This window comes from Gymnoscopelus braueri (assembly GCF_963280865.1).
Source record: "Gymnoscopelus braueri genome assembly, chromosome: 6".
Classification (NCBI taxonomy): domain Eukaryota; kingdom Metazoa; phylum Chordata; class Actinopteri; order Myctophiformes; family Myctophidae; genus Gymnoscopelus; species Gymnoscopelus braueri.
Genome location: NC_137607.1, coordinates 36205117 through 36229152, shown reverse-complemented (window position 1 = coordinate 36229152; position 24036 = coordinate 36205117). Strand labels below are relative to the sequence as shown.

General features: G+C 43.9%; 1 protein-coding gene across 3 annotated transcripts; it reads left to right on the top strand.

Annotated features, from left to right (window-relative positions):
* Window positions 1–867: 867 nt before the first annotated feature.
* Window positions 868–8508, top strand: dcun1d4 (DCN1, defective in cullin neddylation 1, domain containing 4). 3 transcript variants are annotated; one of them, XM_080431510.1, is made up of 11 exons: window positions 868–938; window positions 2804–2874; window positions 3045–3084; window positions 3533–3617; window positions 4046–4134; window positions 4294–4364; window positions 4770–4861; window positions 4997–5105; window positions 5900–6004; window positions 6118–6217; window positions 6513–8508. In XM_080431510.1, the coding sequence occupies exons 1-11, from the start codon at window positions 920–922 to the stop codon at window positions 6566–6568; spliced, it is 837 nt and encodes a 278-aa protein (XP_080287636.1). In that variant the 5' UTR covers window positions 868–919; the 3' UTR covers window positions 6569–8508. The 3 variants fall into 3 exon arrangements, with proteins under 3 accessions (XP_080287636.1, XP_080287635.1, XP_080287637.1); XM_080431509.1 differs by having other exon boundaries at window positions 6115–6217; XM_080431511.1 differs by lacking the exon at window positions 868–938 and adding an exon at window positions 1832–1964 and having other exon boundaries at window positions 6115–6217.
* The last annotated feature ends 15528 nt before the right edge of the window (window positions 8509–24036 follow it).

Here is a 24036-nt window from a genome sequence, read left to right as displayed (position 1 = left end):
AAAGTAACTATAGTAACTAAAGTTTTCAAATAATTGTAGTGGAGTAAAATACAATATTTGCCTCTGAGATGTAGTGGAGTAGAAGTAAAAGTATTGAAAATTGGAAATACTCCAGTAAAGTAAAAATACCTCAAAATTGTACTTAAGTACAGTAGCCTACTTAAGTAATTGTACCTAGTTACTTTCCACCACTGGTAGATATGTTGCAAAGAGAGTTTCAGAACTCCTGAGATTTCTCTGGGTCTGGGATACAAGGAGTGGGAGGTCACTCACCTTTTGACTTGAATTTTAGAACAGGACACTTAACTTACTGAGGCCTCAACTCCGTGTGTGTGTGTGTGTGTGTGTGTGTGTGTGTGTGTGTGTGTGTGTGTGTGTGTGTGTGCGTGCGTGCGTGCGTGCGTGCGTGCGTGCGTGCGTGCGTGCGTGCGTGCGTGCGTGCGTGCGTGCGTGTGTGTGTGTGTGTGTGTGTGGCGTGCGTACGTGTATGTGTATGTGTGTTTCTCTCTGACTGAGCGAAGCAAATTGACAGATGATGTTTTGCTGTATGGTTGACTGTACTAACAAACCCATGGACCTGGCCAATCAGATCCCGTCGTGGGCCGGACTTCAGTCTAGCACGAGGAAATCCTGATGACTGACGTCTGCGGGTCAGCTTGCCAGCCAATGAGGTGCCGCGACGGGACGGCCTGTTTTGGAATTCTGCCGTATCCCGTCGGCGCATGGGCGGGCTTTAGTTCTTTGTCTACCAGCCGGTTACATGACACCCGAATCGGCCAATCCGCAGCAAGCAAGGGCGTGGCCACGAGGGCCGATCTTGTGCCTAAAGTGCCAATGGGCGTGGTTTACACTGACACGTCCCGCCCACTGGCCGGGTCTGCGGCTGGTTTTCCCACAGACAGTTGTGTGTTTCATAAAAATGCACTCTGATGCGGCAAGTAAGTATCCTTTAACATGGCTTTTTAACCATCGTTTTGAACATGCAAATCATTCAGCAGAGTGGGGGTTAGTCGAGTAATCGGAGACAAAGCTCGTGCAGACAAGTCAGATGCATTGCATCTCTGGATCCACTTGTATTGTGCAGAAGATCATGCATGAATTGTGTGGCTGACTGGCTGTTGTATTTTTCAGTTGTCTTGGGGCGACAACAAAGGGAGAATAGTTGCAATAATAATGTAATGTGATGTGGATGCTCAGTGGTGAGACTTTTGACTCTGCAGTGTTCCTGCTGGGGCTGGTGATGTTTCAGCGTAACGTTTAGTGCTGTTCAGTTGTGTTTCCGAGTCCAAATCGACATGCCATGGTTTTCTTTCGGTTAAAAATTGATCTGTTGTGATTTGTGTCCGTTGATTACAGTCGAGGTCGCCCACGAATGTCAACTTCAACTTGGTGACAGTGTGATGCTGTTGTTAAATCGGTCAAATTTGCAGTCAGCTGCGGAAAAATACAGAGAATGAAAAATTGTGACGCAGTTCTGTAAAAGATCTTTCACTGCCTGCTGCAGCAGTGCCGTCTGTCTGTCTGTGCGCCATTTACATATGGTAATGAAACATATACATGCAGTAGATGTGTTATAAGCACGATACAATGTTGCTTTTTTTTGTAACAACGTGAAATGCATTCATCAGTTGAGGTAAATGTTGGGGGAGAGGAGAGGGGTGAAATAATTATCGTTGTGAGCCTGGGAATTGTAGTTTGATTTAGCAACTACAGTCGAGGTTCCTATGGCGCGTATTAAGGAAACGGACTACAACGCCCATGTAGCCAACTCTCCAGATACTTTGTAAACTCTGTGTGCAAGTTGTGCGTGTGTGCACTGCTATTTTAGGTATGCAGCTAGTGCTATCTGCTCGCACGTCCGTTGATTTGACTGGGTTTTTCGGCCTTTTTGGAAACGAATTAAACACGACTGTATTGGACGACGTCTTCTGAACGCAAATGGCTAGATGACATTTGGCTAAAAGGTAGCATGATGCATGTAATCCAAGTCATTTAGACTTTGCAAGCGTTACGTGTGGAGCAGATCTATGTCTGTCATGCATGCGTGTGATCACTATTCTGTCTTTTTTTAAAACACATCTTAAGCCCTAAATCAGGGGTCTTCAACGTTTTTCAGCCCAAGGACCCCTTAGCTGAGAGAGAGATGAAGCAGGGACCCCCATACATATTGTATAACATTGTGTTGCAGATTACACTTTTTCATAGATTTCATAGACAGCTCCATAGACTTGTTATAACATTATGTTTTCTATTAATATGTTGGATTCATGTTAATGTGCATGTTAACCTTTTAAACCCTCATCATTTATTCAACGTGACCTTTGGCTCTGTACTTGGTTTGCTCTTTTTCCCTCTACACCAATTCTCTGAAAATAGTCGATCTACAAGCTCACATTCGGCTAATGTTCCCCATCACACAACGATTTGGCGTTACCCCTGTAGTTACTCTGAGTACCCTCTAGGGGTCCCGGACCCCCTGTTGAAGACCCCTGCCCTAAATCACTGACTTAGAGACCATATGGCGGAGCTGGTCATATTATTCTGGTTAAAACTGTTGGAAATCTAATTATAGAAACGGATAGACTAGTGCTATAATGATGTCACCCACCAGTCATCACAACTGCATTGATACAGTTGAAAATGAATGGATCTGTCAATATATACAGGAGATTGTCAGCTGTGGTCTGTTGTTTGATTTGGATTCATATGTTTTCCGAAGAACATTTGAAGGTTATTATTGCATGTCACTCAACTGTAGGATCAGTTCTGATAAAAGTTTGTATTTCATTTGTGGAAATTATAGATTTTCAGCTGAACTCCCATTTGTCTACACTGGCCAGCATTCACAAGATCTACCACACCCTGCATAGGCTGGTAAATATGTTTGTGTGTGTGTGTGTGTGTGTGTGTGTGTGTGTGTGTGTGTGTGTGTGTGTGTGTGTGTGTGTGTGTGTGTGTGTGTGTGTGTGTGTGTGTGTGTGTGTGTGTGTGTGTGAGAGAGAAGCTAGAATTAAGCTAACATTCCTGTGCATTCCTCATGACAGAACCTGACAGAGGACGTCGGACAGGACAGTCACCCCTCAGGTAATAATAAGCCATCTTCTATAGCAATGGTTCTCAAAGTTATTAGTTTCAAGGACCCCCAGTTTGGTATATATAAGGCCTCATAACTCACTGACAGTGACAGTGTACAAATGGAACCAAATGGACCCATTTGTACACCGTCTCGATTGCGATATTTGGTACGCCACCAATGTACAACGAAGCACACTACAGGATTAATCAGACTAATGAATTTAGTTGATTATAAAACATCTATTTGGCTTTTATTGTATCGATTCATTGATATACAAAAAGCCAAATAGAAAAAAATCAGCATCTTGATCAATCGATTAAAGTACTTGAGAAAGATTAAGTCGGTTATTGCTTCTAAATATCGGCTTTGATTTAATTTTGGTTAATTGCCTAGCACTATCATCACCTATGCACTGCTTCCAGTATGACCTGTCCATCTGTCTTCCCATTGGTCCAGCTTGTTCCAGAGCCATGCCTCCCAGGAAAAAGAGGAGACCGTCCGCAGGAGACGACATGTCAGCCAAGAAAAGCCGCCAAGAAAGGTATGATGGCATTATTGCTCAGGAGTAAAAAGCCACCAGTCATACTGTACCTACAGTACTAGCGTAGTGATGAATTCTTCCTCTCCAGTGATACAGCAGAGCTGAGCCTTACTCATTGCTCTCGTATGACTGTATAGAATGCTCACCATATAGAGAATGTTTCGGAGGCCCCGTTTTAAATCATGTGTAGTTTTAAACACTTAATAATCCCTATATACAGTACTTTATCGTACAAAAAAATGCCAAAATAGCCAATCTACAAGCTCACAAGATCAATTTTGGAAACATTTTGATAATTTTGGCAACCATTTGTCAACATGCCCAAAATAGGGAAGTCAGGTTGACAGTGGTTGAAGTGGGAATTTGAAAAGTCGCGGGAAAGATTGCCATCGCTATGATGTCGTGTTGACCAATGTTTTCATCTGAAGTGTTTTCAGAAAACACGACACATTACAAATCTGTGAAGAGGAGACGTTCTCCAGTAAGAGATGCATAGAGTGGTTCTACGAGTATGCAGGTGAGGAAGTCAGTGCTGGTAGATGTCACGACACTCACAATCAGCTCCATGTTGAATGACTGTGACCTATAAAGCCAGTGCTTTGCTCAGTGGGCGGGTGTTACGCCTCAGGTGTTACACATGGATGATGATGATGTCACATTGCTGTGTCTAAAACAGGCTGTGACGACGTCGTGGGGCCAGAGGGCATGGAGAAGTTTTGCGAGGACATCGGCGTGGAACCAGAGAACGTAAGGAGTGTATTCAATGCCTCTTTAGTCTGCCTTAGTGCCTTGCATTCTTATTATTTCAATTTATTTAAGTTTTTTTTTTTTTTTAGGACAGTGGACAGCTGTTTTCTCAGTTGTATATTTAACCCATTGAGACCTGGAACGCATCTGTGTAATTTTTTGATTTGATCTGAAAAGCATTATTTTACACCTTGACATGAAAAAGTTTGAGCACCACTGATATAGAAACATACGTTTTTCAGAAAACTGTTGGGATTTAGAAGACATTTGTAGAATCGGCTTCAGGTCTTAATGGGTTAACAGGCTTTGCCAATTCACTTCACTGGCTGAATTCATGTCACGCCAAGCCGAGGGAGGGAGATGTGTGTGTGGTGGTAAGGGATGCTTTTTGTGTGTCCTGTCCAGGTGGTGATGCTGGTGCTTGCCTGGAAGCTGGATGCACAGAGTATGGGATATTTCACTCTCCAGGAGTGGCTGAGAGGCATGGGTTCATTACAGTAAGTCCTACCATCAAGCCGTGTTGTTTATAATCACCCTGGATGAGACGGGCTCTTGTCATAACCGTGCTCTCCGGTGTTCAGCTGCTTGAGTGTAGAGTGTGTGTGTCTAAAGTGGCTTTGTTCCGTTGTCAGGTGTGACTCCACGGAGAGACTGCGCAACTCCCTCGACTACCTGAGATCTGTCCTCAATGACGCCACCAGCTTTAAGCTCATCTACAGATACGCCTTTGATTTCGCCCGCGTAAGTCAAACGTAAAAAAAAAGTGCCGTTTGACTGGATAATATACAGTAGAGGCTAAACAAACTGATCACGTGACACCCATTCCTTTCCCATTCCTTTACGACGACCCGGTGACCATGTCTCAGAAAGGAGTGGTCCACGTCATTAATGTTTTTGTGAAAAGTTTAACTTTTCTCACCAGCTTTTGGAAGCGCTCCAGTTGCTGCAATAAAAATCAGCTCAGCGCTTTTTAGAAGGTGGATGCATTTCCATAGGGTTTGAATGTAACAAAAGGCAGCAGCATTTGGGGGACAAAACGCTGTGTAAGAACATACCCATATGTAGACTTTTTTTTGTATGCCATTATCTGGTTTGACTTAACTTGCAGTGAGAGAGCTCTTATCAAGTGTTCAACCTCCTGTATTTACACAGCCTGCCTTGGGCTGATGTAAGCATACTTTCAGGAGAGCAACACACTGACTCCAGATTTATACTTGGTTGAGCGTTTGTGTCGCGCATCGAAAATAGCCGGTTTACAAGCTCACAACGCGTCGCAGTGCGACACGTCACAAGCTTGTACAGTACATCCGCAAATGTTTTGATGCGCGACATAAGCACGCAACAGCGACTGTGTCGCCACTGTCATATTTGATGATCATGAGAAATGGGTCTGATGGGTTCATGTGTTGCATTATGGGCAGGCGTTGTGTTGCGGATAATGAGCTTACTGTGCTTGTCCCTGTGTGTGATCTCTGCTGGATGGAACGCCTCACACTGACCTCATGAACCCCTCTGGTTGTTTTGGATTTGGACAGGAAAAGGATCAGAGGAGTTTGGACTTGAACACAGCCAAGTGCATGCTGGGACTTCTCCTGGGAAAGACCTGGCCTCTGTTTCCCGTATTTAACCAGTTTCTAGAGGTGAGGAAGGAGGGCCTGAACGGCATCCAAATCGGAGCATGTCGCACAGCTGTGTTTGTTTCTTTTATTGTTTGCGGTTGTGTAAACCAAAGCTTCTATGCTTCCTCCAGCAGTCCAAGTATAAAGTCATCAACAAAGACCAGTGGTGTAATGTTTTAGAGTTCAGCAGGACAATCAGCCTGGACCTCAGTAACTATGACGAAGATGGTGCCTGTGAGTAAATATGAATATCCACCATATTCCAGCACACACATAGTACAGTAAAATAAATATATAGTTTTATAAAAAATTGTGGATGGCAGAATCCACAAAACAACTATAACGACAACAGTGGTGAACAATATAGTTAAAGTTGTATTACCTGGCATGAACGACCCTTAAGGGTCCATTTGGTTCCATTTATACACTTAATGTTAAATTGACACACGATTTTACAGTACACGCAACAACAAAAAAATTGCATTATTACATATATCTCTCTTTCTTATCTTTTTTTTTTTTTTACCAGGGCCAGTATTGTTGGACGAATTTGTAGAATGGTACAAGGAGAGAGAGATGTCATAGCCAGAGATCAAAAAACGGCCAACACGAAGACTTGTTTTGAAAAAAAGAAAGAATAAAGAACTGAGAGAGAATAACGACCATGACGACAGCTATGAGAATCGACAACTAATAAGTAAACAATACAATGAAAAATGGGGAAAGTTGTATGTCGGCAATGGCATCGGTGTTTTCCTGTTGGGTGGGGTTGGGGGTGTTGCGGGTCAAAGGTCAAGGGTTATATTCCAGCCTGGCTGCATGCTGTCCAGAGAGAGATCAGGTCCTGGACTGTGACTGTGGACTGATATTCCCTTCCAATGTTCCATAGTTTTATCAGCTTGCGGCAAAGCCCCGCCCGGTGGCATTCCCTCTCCCCTCACTGTGATGTGTCATATCGCTGTCTGTGTTAGGATAACATGTGGTCATAGGTGGATGGCGGTATAAAGTGACATGCTGTGACAAGAGAACGCCACTCCTCAGCCCTTTGCCTCCAGCACAAAGAAACCATCAGATGTGACCCTTTGAGCAAGTCTTAAACCACATGAACCCTATAGCAGCCCTATTCTGGGGGTGAACATTCGGCGGAAATAGTCGGTGTACCGTACAAGCTCACAACACGTGATGCGTTGTGAGCTTGTAGATCGGCTATTTTCGCCGAAGATACTAAGTGTAAAGGCCTGGGGAACTCCCATCAACTAAGTATATAGGGTTTAAGTGTGATGGCACATTGTACATTTTTATACCTGGTGCATCAGACTTGAACTCATGCTTTGATTGGAATTCTTAAAGAAGCACACACTGTGTCAAATGGCTGCGTGCAGGCTGGCGACGCCTGCGTGTTTTCTATTGATTGGTGCCAGTGATATTTCTTTCTTACGGTGCCCCCCGTCACTCCGTAGCCCCAGATTGTGTTCCAGTTTGCAAAGCCCCCCCCCCCCCTCCGTGATGGATTCAAACATCATGCCCACTCTACTAATCAGCATTGCTGCTTACTAACTTAACTGTTCTTACAACACAGCCGTCGGTCATAAACGTTTTGACCAGCATATCGTCACTGTCAGCCGCAAACCTTGTATTTCCAAAACGACTTTTCAGGAAATGGGGGGAAAAGAACCTTTGTTCCAATGCATCCAATGTAGTTATTATTTAGCCACAAGCTCTTTTCATTGTTTCAATATTTTGTAAAATACAGACAGACTTAACCACTTTAACCCATTTAGACCTGTTACACCTATACGTTGCTATAACTTTCAAGCCAGTCATTTTAGTTGTTGCAATATGATATATATTATTATTTTTTTGAATAAATATTTGAAGTTTTTCAGAAATTAAGGATTTAGAAGGCGTTTTTAGAATCGTTCCCTGGTCTAAATGGTAAACCTAGCGTCCCTCTTCTGTGCATGTCATAGTAGGCGAGAATTTTCAAAGGATTTCAGAAATGGCAGCTCTATAAGCTCAACACGTCGCATTGTGAGCTTGTAGATCTGCTATATTTGCTCCTTTTACAATTAATTATAAAATAGTGCATACATTTGATGAAAATGTATGCCCTATTTTATAGGTGAAATGTGGAGATACAAGGTTTCTGTCCAACAGCAACAGTTTGTTGGTCCTCTGGCCAGTTTATCTATGTACGATGTGTTGGTGAGAATATACTTGTGCCTCAACACGTGGAAGTCACTTTGTGTGTCTCATTCACATGCATAAAATATTATGCATACATACACGCAATACATACACACACACAGACAGACAGGCACACTAACACAAATAGTGGTCAGGGATTATTCAGGATGTATTCAGACGGTCGGGCCGGTGTTTTGAGTTGAAATAGAGCCAGCTGGTGTCAAAGTTGTCTTGATAATGTGGCATCCATTGTGTCTTCCTTAGTTCAGTGTTTCTCAACCTGTGGCTCGGGACCCCCAGGGGGGTCCCCACATGATTTTGAGGAGGGGAGGGGGGGGGGGGGGGGGCAGATGACTGTGAAGTGACGATTTAATGACTTATAAGACCTTTTTAATACCTAAAGAAAAAAGACTATTACTGCATCAAAAGTAATCAACAAACTATACTGTAAAAACTAGTCAAACATTGGCCAAATTGTCAAATAATATAAGAAAGAGGCTACATTTGCGTTGCAAGGTGTTGTGAGCTTGTAGATCGGCTATTTTCACAATATTTATCTGTGGAACCGGGTGAAACAAAATGTAATGCCCCAACTCCTACATTCCAAGTGCTTGTCGGGGTGGGGGGTCCCCAGTTCAAATATGATTATTTTTAGGGGGTCGCGGCCTGAAAAGGTTGAGAACCACTGCCTTAGTTCACTGTTCGTTTCAGGTCTTGGTAGTAGCATCTCTCCCCCAGCACTGACAGTGTTAGTAGATCGATGGGGGGAAGACGAGGTGGCCCTCTCAGGCGGGACAAGGTTTTTTTTTAGGCTTATCTAGGCCTAGCTTAGCTAGGTAGCTTTGGTGAATGCGTTACTTTAGTATCTCCCCCTAGGGTCTAATCAAAAACCATGGACATTGACAGTTTGAAACTGTGTAATGACGCTGATGCTGTTCTTTCTTGCCTAGTATAATGTTCTTGTAACAAATGTATAAACCTTTTGTCTTTGGCTGTGATGTGACGCTGAAATCATCCGAAGACTTAATATTTGCATGCATGCTCCATCAGAGCTTTTCTGTGAATGGATGATTTAATGTTTCTTTTTTTTCTTTTCTTTTTTTTAATGTAAAATCTCCTCATTTATTGTACAGGAATTTTGTGCAAGTATCTTTCTTTTGTGCTTCATTTGATATTGGCGATCATGATACCTTCACTCTCTTCTGAAAACCATGATTGCGTCTTATTCAGACCTGGAACACACCTGTAACCTCACCGTGGAAGAGGAGTTCCCTCCTGCATTTAACCCCTACCAAACGTTCTCTCACACACTGTTCATAGGAAGGTGCCTCTTAGAGCACAGGGGCTGACTTGATGCCTTGCTCAAAGGCAAGTAGTCTGTGCTGGGACCTTTCCACCACACTATTGTTGTACCTCTCAGAACTGACCTTGAAGGTAATACTGAATGAGTTTTAATACCAGCCCGTATGTATGTAAACGAAAACCCTTTTGCTTTCTAAACCTTGTAAGAGCTTCGGTTATATAATGTCAGAATGCATTTCAGTCATAAGCGTATGAGAATTTGTTAAACGATGGACTTGTAGTTCTTGTAGACTGCTTACTAAATACTTGTATACAAAGTAATTGAGATAGTATTCTTTCATGTTAATGCAGGAGGATGGACCACCTTGTCCTGGCTGTATATATGTATGTAAACTATGTATGTAAGTGTGTATATGTCTGTTTTCACTATAACCTATGTCTCTATACAAAAATAAAGGGGTTTATTAACTTAATGCTTGATACAGGAGCTTGTGTTTTGCCCACAACTAGAGAGATTTAGTCCTCACATTATCATTGCTATTATGCTCATCAGTATGCTATTGTCATCCAGCTGTGAAAATAAATTAGAGAAATTGACTTGAGCTTAGGTTCTCTTAAAATAATGTATTAATGACATGATGTGGACAAAAGGAAATGTGTTTTCAAAATGCATTCAGCAGACATGGATCAATGATTCATAAATCAAATCGGTAAGTTACAACAATACAAAGTGATGTCAAAGATGAGTCCTTTCAACATACTGTATGTACCTGAGTTGGTGTGTATCAAATCATTTCTTATAGTTATACGTTCCAAGTTTAAAAAAAAAAAAATCAAAACCATATTGAGTATCATTCAGTGACATAAAAATCAACAATGCCAATCATCTTTTTATGGTGCTTGCTCGCAAAGTTAAACGTGGTGTTGAGGTTGAGGTGGTGTTGGTCACATTGCTCTCACGCTGGTCAGTCCGGACCATAGAGTTATGATATATCTAGAGGGCGGATTGCCCCGCCCCCAGCTATTCATTTCTTTGAAAGTGCTCAGTGGCGTTTTGAAGCACCCGGAAGTCTGCCGGAAGTTTAAAATTGAGGTCCATTGGGTCTAATGGAATCTGTCTGCCGGAAGTACCAATATTGAGTCGAAAAGGCGTGTCCATAGAGTTCTGAGCAGGCGCACAAACGAAAATATTTTTTTAAATGCGGAAGTGTTGCATTCTCAGATTGATCACCAGGCGACGTCCGCTTCAATGTTCTACCGCGGCTCTGGGGACCTGGTCCGGCGTGTTGTAGTGGAGATTATGCTCCGATAGCCCCGTGTTGTGTGGTATGGTGTTGCCACTCCCAGCCCTACGAGACTGGGGCTCCTTTCTACATCACTATTTCGAGATGTGGAGGACGTTGAACCCATGTCGTCTTGCTTTTCACTGATCTTTGAAGATCTCCACATTGGCACCACCACCCCATCCTCCTCTGGTGGTGGTGATCCTGGGACAGGAGGTGGTGCCTGGGTATCTACAACAGTATGGCTACTGAGGCTGAGCTGGGAGATTCCATGTGGCATCCCTGCAGCTCTTGTTCCATCTGTTGAGGTAGAGGAAAAGAATGGCTTGATGTCCCTATTGGCTTGATACTTATATAAAGTGGGGTGCCCATGGTAAGATATAAACTGGTCAGTCTGTTGATTAGAGCCGCTTTCATGTTCCTCATGTACTGCATCCCAGTTTCCTCTATCTGATGACATGGCTTTCAGAGCACTCAGGCCCTTTCTCTCCCTCCGGTCCTCTGACCAGACACTCCCATCTACCCCATCTGTGCTGCTAGAGGTGTTGTCAAATTTTATGTCAAGAACTCCCCTGGGTCGCCGAGAAGCACTCATGGGAACGAAGGATGAGTATGGGTTTGGTGGTGTGATTTCTTCTTTCTCTCTCTCTTGTTTTTTGTCATCGTCCCAGTCGCTGCTTGAGGAAGAAGTGAAAGGTGGATGGCTTCCCGGGACTGCAGGATGCAAGTCCACATGTGGATCGGGTCTGATCTGCTCAATCTTTTTCCTCACCATCTCATCAAAGCTGATGTTCAGAGCTTTCCCTTGAGCAAGTGAAACATTTATTCCTCCCACATTTAGGTGTGAATCTCTTTCTGTTCTGGCTAAGTTTCCAGTCTCTCTTTCCCCTAGTATTATGGTGTAGTCTGCACTCTCCTCTTTACTGCTGAAAGAGGAAGAATCACCTGGTGGCGGTGATGGTGCTTTGATATCCAGACGCCTCTTCAGAACAGGGATTGTACTGAAATCCAGGTTAGGCCAGTTTATCTCTGGCTTGGGCCCTTTGCTCCCTAAATCGAGCATGTCTCCATCATGTTTCTTTTTTTGACTGCTTGTTTCATCCTCACCCTCACTGCTGGAAGAAGATTCACTCTGCAGTGGTGAAGCTGCTTTGATAGAGGAAGAATTACCTGGTGGAGGTGATGGTGCTTTTATATCCAGACTCCTCTTCAGACTAGGGATTCTGTCTAAATCCAGGAGAGGCCACCCTTTCTCTGCCTTGGGTCCTTTGCTCCCAAAATCAAGCCTGTCTCCATCATGTTTCTTTTTTTGACTGCTCGTTTCATCCTCACCCTCACTGCTGGAAGAGGATTCACTCTGCGGTGGTGAAGCTGCTTTGATATCCAGGCGCCTGTTGATATGAAGGACACTGCTAAGACCTGATTTTGTCTCTTTTTCCACCTTTGATGACTGGCTCTTGAAGTGTAGCTCTGCCGTTTCGCCCTGTCCCACATTACTGCTCCATGACTGATCAAAATTTTCCTTGATGGCTTTCTTTGGGTACAGCTCAGGCGTTTCACTCCGTCCTTTACTCGTCCCATCTTCACTCTCACTGCTGTCGGAGGAAACACGTGATCTTGGTGACGGTGGTGCTGGCGGAGGCTTCTCAGGGGATTTTATATCCATGCGCCTTTTAAGACGCGGAACACCCAGAGCAGCCAGCACATCTCCTGGGTCTTTCTTCACTTCAGTTCTGGGGAAGTTGTATTCTGTCCCAGTGTTTGTATGTTTCATTCCGCGGTCTTGATGTTCATCCTCACTTTCACTGCTTGAAGAGGATGACTCAGGCAGTGGTGCTGATGGTACTTTGGGTGATGCGAAACCTGAATGTTTTCTCAGACGAGAGACCCCTAGAGTCATCCCCGCCCACCTTGACTCAAGCTCTGGGGTTACAATTTGGTCTGGGCTGATATCAGCTGTGGTTCTGTCCTCGGTCTCATCTGTGATGTCAGCACTGTTTTTCAGGGTGATATTGAGAGCTCTCTTGGGAGTGAGAGAAACCTCCACCAATGGAGCTTTCGATTGGGCAAGTGAAACATTTATTCCTCCTACATTAAGGCTGGTTAAGTTTCCACCATCTCTTTCCCCTTGTTTTATGGCGTGGTCTACACCCTCCTCTTTACTGCTGAAAGAATTACCTTGTGGCGGTGATGGTGCTTTGATATCCAGACGCCTCTTCAGAACAGGGATTGTACTGAAATCCAGGTTAGGCCAGTTTATCTCTGGCTTGGGCCCTTTGCTCCCTAAATCGAGCCTGTCTCCATCATGTTTCTTTTTTTGACTGCTTGTTTCATCCTCACCCTCACTGCTGGAAGAAGATTCACTCTGTGGCGGTGATGGTGCTTTGATATCCAGACGCCTCTTCAGAACAGGGATTGTACTGAAATCCAGGTTAGGCCAGTTTATCTCTGGCTTGGGCCCTTTGCTCCCTAAAACGAGCCTGTCTACATCATGTTTCTTTTTTTGACTGCTTGTTTCATCCTCACCCTCACTGCTGGAAGAAGATTCACTCAGCGGTGGTGAAGCTGCTTTGATATCCAGACGCCTCTTCAGAACAGGGATTGTGCTGAAATCAAGGTTAGGCCAGTTTATCTCTGGCTTGGGCCCTTTGCTCCCTAAATCAAGCCTGTCTCCATCATGTTTATTTTTTTGTCTGCTTGTTTCATCCTCACCCTCACTGCTGGAAGAAGATTCACTCTGCAGTGGTGAAGCTGCTTTGATATCCAGTCGCCTCTTGATATGGAGGACACTGCTGAGACCTGATTCTGTCTGCTTTGACTCTATTTCCACCTTTGATGACTGGCTTTTAAAGTGTAGCTCTGCCGTTTCTCCCTGCCCCTCATTACTGCTCCCTGACAGATTGAAATGGACCTTGATGGCTTTCTTTGGGTACAGCTCAGGCGTTTCTCTCTGTCCTTTACCCATCTCGTCTTCACTCTCACTGCTGGAGGAGTAAACTTGTGGTCTTTGTGACGGTGGTGCAGGCGGAGGCTTCTCAGGGGATTTGATGTCCATGCGCCTTTTAAGACGCGGAACACCCAGAGCAGCCAGCACATCTCCTGTCCCAGTGTTTGTATGTTTAACTCTGTGGTCTTCATGTTCATTCTCACTTTCACTGCTTGAAGAGGATGACTCAGGCAGAGGTGCTGATGGTACTTTGGGTGATGCGAAACCTGAATGTTTTCTCAGACGAGAGACCCCCAGAGTCATCCCCGCCCACCTTGACTCAAGCTCTGGGGTTACAATTTGGGCTGGGCTGATATCAGCTGTGGTTCTGTCCTCTGTCTCATCTGTGATGTCAGCACTGTTTTTCAGGGTGATATTGAGAGCTCTCTTGGGAGTGAGAGAAACCTCCACCAATGGAGCTTTCGATTGGGCAAGTGAAACATTTATTCCTCCCACATTAAGGCATGTATCTTTTTGTTCGCTGGTTAAGTTTCCAGCATCTCTTTCCCCTTGTTTTATGGCGTGGTCTGCACCCTCGAAAGAGAAAGAATCACCTGGTGGTGGTGATGGTGCTTTGATATCCAGACGCCTCTTCAGAACAGGGATTGTACTGAAATCCAGGTTTGGCCAGTTTATCTCTGGCTTGGGCCCTTTGCTCCCTAAATCGAGCCTGTCTCCATCATGTTGCTTTTTTTGACTGCTTGTTTCATCCTCACCCTCACTGCTGGAAGAAGATTCACTCTGCAGTGGTGAAGCTGCTTTGATATCCAGACGCCTCTTCAGAACAGGGATTGTGCTGAAATCCAGGTTAGGCCACTTTGTCTCTGGCTTGGGCCCTTTGCTCCCTAAATCAAGCCTGTCTCCATCATGTTTGTTTTTTTGACTGCTCGTTTCATCCTCACCCTCACTGCTGGAAGAAGATTCACTATGCAGTGGTGAAGCTGCTTTGATATCCAGTCGCCTCTTGATATGGAGGACACTGCTGAGATCTGATTCTGTCTGCTTTGACTCTATTTCCACCTTTGATGACTGGCTTTTAAAGTGTATCTCTGCCGTTTCTCCCTGCCCCTCTGTGATGTCAGCACTGTTTGCCAGGGTGATATTGAGAGCTCTTTTGGTAGTGAGAGAAACCTCCACCAATGTCTCTTTTGGATGTGGAACAGCCTCTATTTCAATGGCCCCTACCTCCCTCTCTGGCTTAGGTGCACTGTATCTCCTCTCATCCTCGCTCTCACTACTGGAAGAACTTGATTCAGCTGGTATAGGACCTGGCGAGACAGCACTGAGATCTGTGTCAGGCCACTTTGTCTGTGGCTCACAACGTGATATCTCCATATCGGTTCTGTCCCATTCCCTTTTCACTTTGTGGCCAGCAGTCCCATCATAGGGTGAATCAGGTGGTGTTGGTGAGTCCACTTTGATGTCCAAACGTCTCTTGACACAGGGGACACTGCTGAGATCCAAATCAGTCCATCTTAACTCAGGTTTCGGTTCCAGTTTGGGTGTGGGTACGCCAGACTCTGTTTCATCTGAGCTGCTTGCTGAGTCACTGGAATTGATGGTGGGGTCACCCACACTGAGGCCAGGTTGTTCTGCTTCAGGCATACTGCTCTCTGGCTTATCAATCTCACTGACCATCCATTTTATTTTCTCTTCCTCTTTGCTTTCTTGGTTCACTGTGTGCTGTGTGTGCTCACCATCGCTGTCACTGGAATGGGACGAATCAGAGTGTTCCAGGCCTACTGAAGGACTTTGCGTGTCATGTCTACCCTCTGCCTGATTGAATTCCTCATTACGTAGAGAAGGTCTAAAAGGATCATCATGAGTGAGTTGGATCGCCTCAACATGCCCCTCTTCCTCTCCCTCCAAATTGACAGTGTACTGTGTGGGTTCATCCCCACTCATGCTGGAGCTGGAACTGTCGGAATGCTTCCACTTATCCGAGGAAGACAACACATTCTGATTTGACCGGTTGAAAGAGCCGAAGAGACTGCTGGATCTTGCTGAACCACTTCGACTGAAATCAAACTTTTCTCCGCTGTCATTCCACAGGTCAGGGTCCCTCAGGTTCTGGTCATTAATGTTTGGTGGCCACTCACCAAAGGGCTCACTGGTAAATCCTGTGCCTTCGATTGAAGTCTGAGACACTTCTACTGGTCTGGTTGTTGGGGACTCGGACCTCTGCTGAAAGGTATCCTCTGCCTGCTGAGGGAACTGAGGTGCATGGGGATCTTTCTGCATCAATAGTTTCTCTTTTTGCTCTTTGTCAGAGTGTGAACTATCTGAGTGCGAGGACAGGCTTCCCCTCTCTCCCAGGTCACTTGGATCTGGGATCTGCTCAAACTCCATTCTATGGACGGGGCCCAGGTGAGGGTCATCTTGCAGGTCTCTACCTCCTCTCCCTTTAATCTCTGGACTGCCCTGCTGTGAGCTGCTGTCACTCCCTGCTTCCTCAGACTGGTCCTTAGTCATGGCCATTCCACCCCCTATCACTGAGTCTTTGCTGGTGTTTTCCAGGTTGGCAACGGTATCATAGTACGGCACATTGCTCTGTTCCCTATTGTCCACAGTGCTAAACGTGACCCTCCTTTCCCTGTGCCCCTCAATTTCCACCGACTCTTCTCCATCGGAGTAGGCCTCATTGTCATATGGTCTTTGTTCCGCAGCAGATATGTCGTAAGTTGCTGAGGTCTCTTTCTTGGTGCACATCCTTCTCCAGAGAATGTCAATACAAGGTCTGACCAGGACTCCGATGATGAATGCTACCAGGAAGGTGATGATAACAGACAGACTCACGGCAAGAGCCAGGTCGGATTGTGTAGGGTACTTAGTTTCGTTGCCCACCCTATGAATGATGTCTTGTGGGATCAAACCCCTGGGCACACTCCTAGGGTTTCTGGTTTTGCTCTCAGTCTTCCTGATTTCCAGGTTGAATACAGCCAGTGAACCCTGCTGTGATTCCGTCACACATACATACAGTCCTGAGTCTGTCTCTGTGATGTTCCTGATCAGCAAGCCAGGCTGAGATTGCTTCAGAGACACTTCACCTTTTGGCGTCCACCATGTTGAAACTACAATAAAAACGTGGAATTATGATAAATCATCATCATCATCATCATCATCATCATCATCATCATAACCACTTTCACCCTGGCATGCCTGCTAAGAGAGACCTGGGTTCGAATCTCGAGTAGCACATAAAAAGTACGGATTGCAGCTTTAACCCATCAAAACAGGGAAAGCATCTGTATAACTTTAGATTTTAACCATTATTTTATACTTTGGCTATTCAAAAATAGCAGATATACAAGCTCATAGCACGTCACTTTGTGCCACGTTATGAGCTTGTAGATCTGCTCTTTTTGAAAAATCTTGAACATTTGTGCAAATCTTTTAATATATACTTATAGTGAAATCTGGGGGTCCCTGGTACAACATATTTTCAGATGGGGGTCGGCGGCCAAATACATAATGTTGGGGGGTGCTTGACACAAGGTTTGTGCACCACTGATATAGAAACAGGTTTTTCAGAAACCTGTTAGGATTTAGAAGACATTTTGTAGAATCGATCTCAGATCTTAATGGGTTAAATGAACACTGAGTATTTTACTGTGTACTGTCTGTGATTAAAGTTACCTTGGTGTGTGGTGCCACAGGGCAGCAGTATCTCCGAGCCTTCGTCCACCGTAATGTCCTGGTGGTGCTGGTGCTGACCTGGCCAGCTGTCGGCCGTAGAACAGGTCAAGTGGTCTTCGTCCAGCTGGATCAGGTCTCTACCTGAGAGTAGACCCGTCACAATTAAAACATAATCGCCGATCGTAATTATTTGAGATAATCGCAATTATTTTGCACACTGTAATCGTCAGAACTGTTTCCATTCATCTTTACAAATGTATCTGTTGAAAAATTGCCGATCTACAGAACCACAAGTGACTTGTAGATCTTCTTTTCTTTTGAAAGTATACAATCCTCTGTTTTGACCATACTACAATAATTGGATTATTAGTACCAGTCATTGTCAGTCATTTCTTTGTATATTTATTTTAGTTATTTGACAAATCTGCCCAGGCTGTGCAAGTTTTGTTTACTAAAAGATAGCCCAAACATGAATGTAGTTTTCACTCATATGTTCAAATGTATATGTTATGTTCATTGCCAAAGAACGCAATTTAATCATTAATCACAATTATTTGTGCAACGATTAATCGTCAACTAAACTTTCATGATGGTGACAACCCTACCTGAGAGAGCAGAGGGGGAAGCGCACACCATCCTCCAGGCATGGCGGCCTCGGGCCGTATCGTAGGCCATCCATCTCCTCACACTCTGCATGCTGCAGTCGCACCTCCACCTGTTCCCCCCGAGCTCCACCCCAACCCTGATGGTGCGTAGTGACAGGTAGGTCAGCGGGGAGATGGTGCTCAGCAGGTTGAAGCTCAGATCAAGGACCTGGGAGGGAGGACAGAGCAAATATGGGTGTCGAAATACGTCACTATTCTGTCTTAAGCCCCGTTCAGATATACAAGATTTGCAGGCAGTGTGTCGGCATAATTTTGGTGTCATGTGTGAACGTGTGCCGAATTTTGAGTGTCTTGTTTTGGCATTCATGCCTGCTTGGGAGCTACAACATTGCAGGCAAAGTATTTGCGGAATGCAAGTCTGAACACCTTGCCAGCAGCATCATGATATTACGCTTGCATATTCTGAGCGCGACTATTAAAATAAATAATTTGCTACAAATAACTGAGGTTGTTGAAATACTTATGTACCAGGAACAGTAAGTGATCTGTTTTTTTATTTATCCTTTTATTAAAGATCAAATATAATTAGAGATAATTATTGAATGCATTGGACATTCAACAAATGCAAAACACTCATAAATATAAAGAGCCTATTATAAGATGATAATTGCTTTGCTTCCTCCAGATGTCACACCAAGTTGATGCTCTTTCACAGAACTGGTTCAAGTTCTAGTGTTAACTCTGAGAGTGTCCAAGTGTACTTTCCATTTGTACATTCATTCAGCGTTCAAATAGCAACTTGCAAGTAAAATAGATATTTATCAAGTCATCCACGCTGGCTTTCATCGGGGAGTTTATAATAAAATCATAATCTGGTGTACATGTCAGATAGGGCCTACAGTAATATACAGTGGTGGAAAGTACTCAAGTACTGTTCTTAAGTACAAATCTGAGGATTTTTTACTTTACTGGAGTATTTCCAATTCTCAATACTTTTACTTCTACTCCACTACATCTGAGAGGCAAATATTGTACTCTACTACAATTATTTTTGAAAACTTTAGTTACTTTGTACTTTGGATTATTATTATAAAACATGCATTAACCACTTCATCGCTATATACTTTGGCTATTTGAAAATAGCCGATCTACAAGCTCACAACGCGTCGCTTTGTGACGCGTTGTGAGCTTGTAGATCTGCCATTTTCAAAATATCTTTCATACATTTTGAACACTTGTGAATTGGGACATTATGCATAATGAGCACTTTTACTTTTGGTTCTTTTAGTACATTTTGATGCCAATACTTTTGTACTTTTACTCAGTTAAATTTAGAATTCTGAACTTAGTAAAAAATTTGAGTACTTTTACCACCACTCCAGATAGGGCCTACAGTGATATACTCTGTATCCTGGGATAGTAGCAGTGTTACCCTGAGCTGGGACAGGTGGGTGAGTGCTTGTGGTTGGAGGCTGGTGATGTGGTTGTGCTGCAGGTGGAGCTCCCTCAGCTGTCGCAGAGCATTCAAGTCACCAGGCTGCAGTGTGGAGATCCTGTTGTAGGAGAGCTGCAGCACCTGTAGAGACTCACTGCCTCCCAGCCCTGCTTGACACGACAACGGAGAATAACGACACGTTCTCTGGTTAACTCTGCACTGCAAAATCTTGAGTTAATTCATTTAAATCCTTATGGGTCCATTTTTACAGTATTCTACTTGGTGTGTCTTACACTCCCTACTGTACAATGTAATATATTCATTATTTAAAATTTAAGGTTTTTACGGCGTGGCTCTGAACGAGATAGCCGTCTATACGGGGGTCTGTGTGTCTGTCTATAAAGAAAAACATCACGTGAATGCACTGAAATAAGTGAACAGCAAAGATGATGGGATGGCCGCTTTATTGACTTGACAGTACAGGAACAAAATGATGATGATATCGTTGCTTGTCGGGCAGAAACCTCTTATCTCCATAGTCCATATTCTACCTTTTTGTGTGTTTTTTTTTAAAATTAATGCCCTACTTGATCACACTACAGCGTCACACAAAAGCATCAAAAGTAGCAGATCCACAAGCTCGAAACGCGTGCGAAGTGACCTTGTGTTTTGAGCTTGTAGATCTGCTACTTTTGCCGTTTTTGAATATGAATACTGAAAAGTAACAGTTTTGGACACATGAGGTTTCTACCCCACAGAGACGATATTGACCTCAGGCAACCTGACCTTTGACTTGGTTCTGTTTTGCTTCTGTACACCTGTAGCCTCCAACCTCTTCCTAAATGGGAACGATGTGAGAGCCGCAGAGCCTTACAAAACACTGTCATTATTTATTCATGAGGAGAATAATTAACACGCTCACTCTGATTGTGTAATCGTACAGCTCATGAGCTGATGAACATAATGTATTATATTTCGATTTTCCCATGCTATAAAGAACACTTCGCCTCTGGAATGTCAGTATGGATTTCCTCCTGGGTTATTTCGCAATATGCATTTTCGTGTGTGCTCTTAAAGTAGGGCTAATTAATGGCCAAGAATTTCTCCCAGCTGCTCGCGCCTCCATCTCCGCTGCCTTTAAGTCCCCCATTTTCAGAAGACCGAGTCAGTCTCAGTCTCAGGGAGCCTGCTGGACTCCAGTAAGCCTCTGTGGGCCTGTGCCTCATTAGAGAGGCCCTGACGCCTCTCTGAGCAGAATATCAAACAGGACACCAGTCTGTGACTGTCAACAGAGTGCTCAGCCTCTCGCTTTGGAAAGGGCCAGGCTGTCCTCACATACTCTTCTGACAGAACTTTTCTAAGTTAGGTACTCACAGGAAGCGACACGCCGCTTCTGAGTCACTATATAAAACTGATGATGAGGGAGTTTTTTCCCCCACCTCCCTCCCTGCTTAAAAGCATAATCATTGCACATTTACAGCCTGTTATCGGCCATTGGAATGCAGAGACATGCGCTGTGGCTGGTTGGAGGTTGTGGGAGAGATGTTTAATCATTTATGAATAGAGCAAAGTACCACAGATGATGGAATAACAATGACTTTCTCTATTTGTTTACTTAGGCTACTGACAATACAAATATACCATAGCTACACATACAATATGTCTATGTGGTCCATAGAATGGTTGTGCTATCGTAGAATTTACAGACCAAAAACATGAGTTTCCTGTTGTGTTTCTCAGCAAATAGTTTGGAACCAAAAACTGGGTCACAAGATGTTCTGACAGGGTTACAGACAAAGATCTTTCCATTATGGAATAATGTAATGTAAAAACAAATTGGGCGTTGCAGAATGTGCATGGTCCATATACACATTTGGGTCCCAGTGTGAAACAATAGAGGAACAGGACTCTGCCCTGACAAAGGCCACAGCCCACAGCTTTGGCTGAAACATGTCAGCAAAAAAACTCTTTCTGTTCACACTAAGTAACAAGTGTGCATTGGACCCAACGACACCAGTAGGGGCCTCTGGTGGGCTTCTTTTTCCCCCTTATTTTTCTACTGTTATTTGTTAAATGTCTTTTTATCTGACGGTAACAACATAGATGGCAATGAAAAACTCCTGATATGGCCTATGAAATATAGGTTGCTATAGGTTAATAATATAGGTTAATATATCACTTACATAGTGGCAGTAAAGTGATTCTGATTGTGATTGAACCAGGAACAGACCATCATCTGTACTGCTTCAGAATCAGTTCTGATATCACCAGTGAAGATGCTACATAGCCACCATGTGCTTTTGTTCAAGGCACTATACTATATGTGTGAGCTTGTAGATCTGCTATTTTTGGCGCAACACCAGACATTTTCTTTTTATCATTCATTGAACGGAGGGTGCATACCACGTGGGCGCAATGCTCTGATCAGTGGGTCCTCAGTTCGATTCCCTGGTACTATTGAAATATTTCAATTAGTTCTAAAAAAAACTACTATAGTACTAGTACTATAAAAAATAGCTTTAAATAGTATTACTACTACTAATTTACTAAATAGAACTACTGCCTGGTTCTAGACCAGGCAGACCTATAAGCAATCACAGCATGAGGCACCTTGATGTACAAGTAGCCTACACCCCTTGGGCCTTGGACATAACCCTAGTACTGTATGCCACAGAGACTTACCCCCAATCCACCCTTTGATGCTGAGGTATGACCCAGCCAGGGATTTAACCCCTAACCTCCCAGTCCCAAGCCACTATGGCTAAGCTCAGCTGGTACTTTCACAAATAGGGTATAATTACTATGTCAACTCTGTTATTTAGAATCAAATGTTATGTGAATCCATTCATGTACACTAATAACAATGTGCAATGCAGTTTGTCAGCCATCTGCTATATACACTTTTATCTGATTTCTTAAATGTACATTCTACACCAATAGAGGGTGCTGCAGCATCTGACTTTTTTCTGTTTCATCATGGCATTTAACTTCGGGCTGCGAAAAAGCATTTTAACACACCTATCCTCTCACATTTAATATCAATTAATTTAAGTGTTTATGAAATTAAAGCACAAGTATTACAAACATTATATAGCTATTAACAGATTTACTTGCATAGAAAGTAATCTTGCGACATAACGTGTCACATTTTATTTAAAGTGATAAGTAATAGGCTACAGTACAGTGTGTGTTAGATTTTGAAAGTAGCTATCTTTCTCAACACTGTAGGACATGTTTAGTTGCTGAGATAATGTTTTATTTGTGTGTGTGCATGGTACCCACCCTCAGGCAATTGCACCAGCTGATTCCGCTCAACAGATAACAGCTGCAGGGAGGGCGCCCAAGACACACATCCCTGCCCACGCTGTGATCTGGACCGATGTGGATGCGTAGCGGCTCGACCCCTTCGGCCTCTGACGGTCCCCTCCACGCACAGGGACAGGTGTGTTATGTTGTTGTTTCCCAGCCATATGCTCTTGAGGTTGGGATGAGGCTGGTGCAGTGAGAACCCGTTCAGGAGGTTATTATGAGACAGATCAAGCTCGGAGACAGTGGCCTGGATGTGTTGCGGTGCGAGGGAAAGACCAGAGGAGGAACAGTTCAACACAGGACCCCTGTGGCCGAGGCAGGCCGTGGGGTGGGCAGGGGAGCACCGGAGCCCGTGGGGGAGAAGAAAAAGCAGCACTGTAGCCACGAAGGGCCAGTGGGGCACTGCCATCAAAACCAGCCCTGGGAGCATGGATAGAAAAAGCAATCAGAGTTATAAGTCTCTGTTTTGAACAAGCTGCAGTAAAATGCATGTTACCCATTGGAATATAGTATAACTTATAACAGTGATTCTCAACCTATTTCATTTCTACGACCCCCAATGTGATATGCAATAGGCCACACAGACCCCATTTGATAAGATTGTTGTCTCAAGGACACTGGGACCCCAATCTAAGAACATGTTAAATGTTAGACATGATCTGGTCTGATATGGTCTGTCATTTGGGCCAGAATTCCTTTACTGGCTATGTACTGTACAGCAGGTATAGAGATAACATTGAAACTAATATCAAAATACACATTCTTGTACATGTAATAATGGTGAAGATTAACTATCAATTATTTATCTGGGGACCCTCTGGAACCCCCTCAAAGACCCTGGACCCCACGTTGCCTTATAAGACAAGTTATGTACTGTACAATCTCCCCTTAAAATATCAAATGCTCCATCTAGACAGTCAGCATGACACAGAATCTATGAAATAGCAGACATCATACTGAATCACTGTAAGTCAAAATGGAGCCATTATGTACAATAATACGAAGAGAAATTTGGTAAACATGTCAAACTTACCCTTGTGTGTCCACACTTTATGGGCCGAAAGAAAACTTGTGACTGTCACTCCTTAATTCCTACCTCCAGTGCACTGGTAACAGTATATCGACTTTCGACTCCGATCAAAGTCTGGAGCGTGTGTGACCATGTCTACTCACTCATGCACATACACAAAGATGACATAAAATCTTATGGGCACTCCTTCAATCATTCACATAAGTAGTTAATGTCTTACTGTCAATAGTTCTCCACATGCCTTATAGATAACCGGGGATTGTGACGAAGGGAGCCAAGC

Excerpts from the sequence above, each read along its gene's own strand:
- dcun1d4 (XM_080431509.1), top strand. Across the intron at positions 4,135-4,293 it reads GTGGTTCTACGAGTATGCAG|GCTGTGACGACGTCGTGGGG; the intron begins GTGAGGAAGTCA and ends TGTCTAAAACAG. Across the intron at positions 4,862-4,996 it reads AGAGGCATGGGTTCATTACA|GTGTGACTCCACGGAGAGAC; the intron begins GTAAGTCCTACC and ends TTCCGTTGTCAG.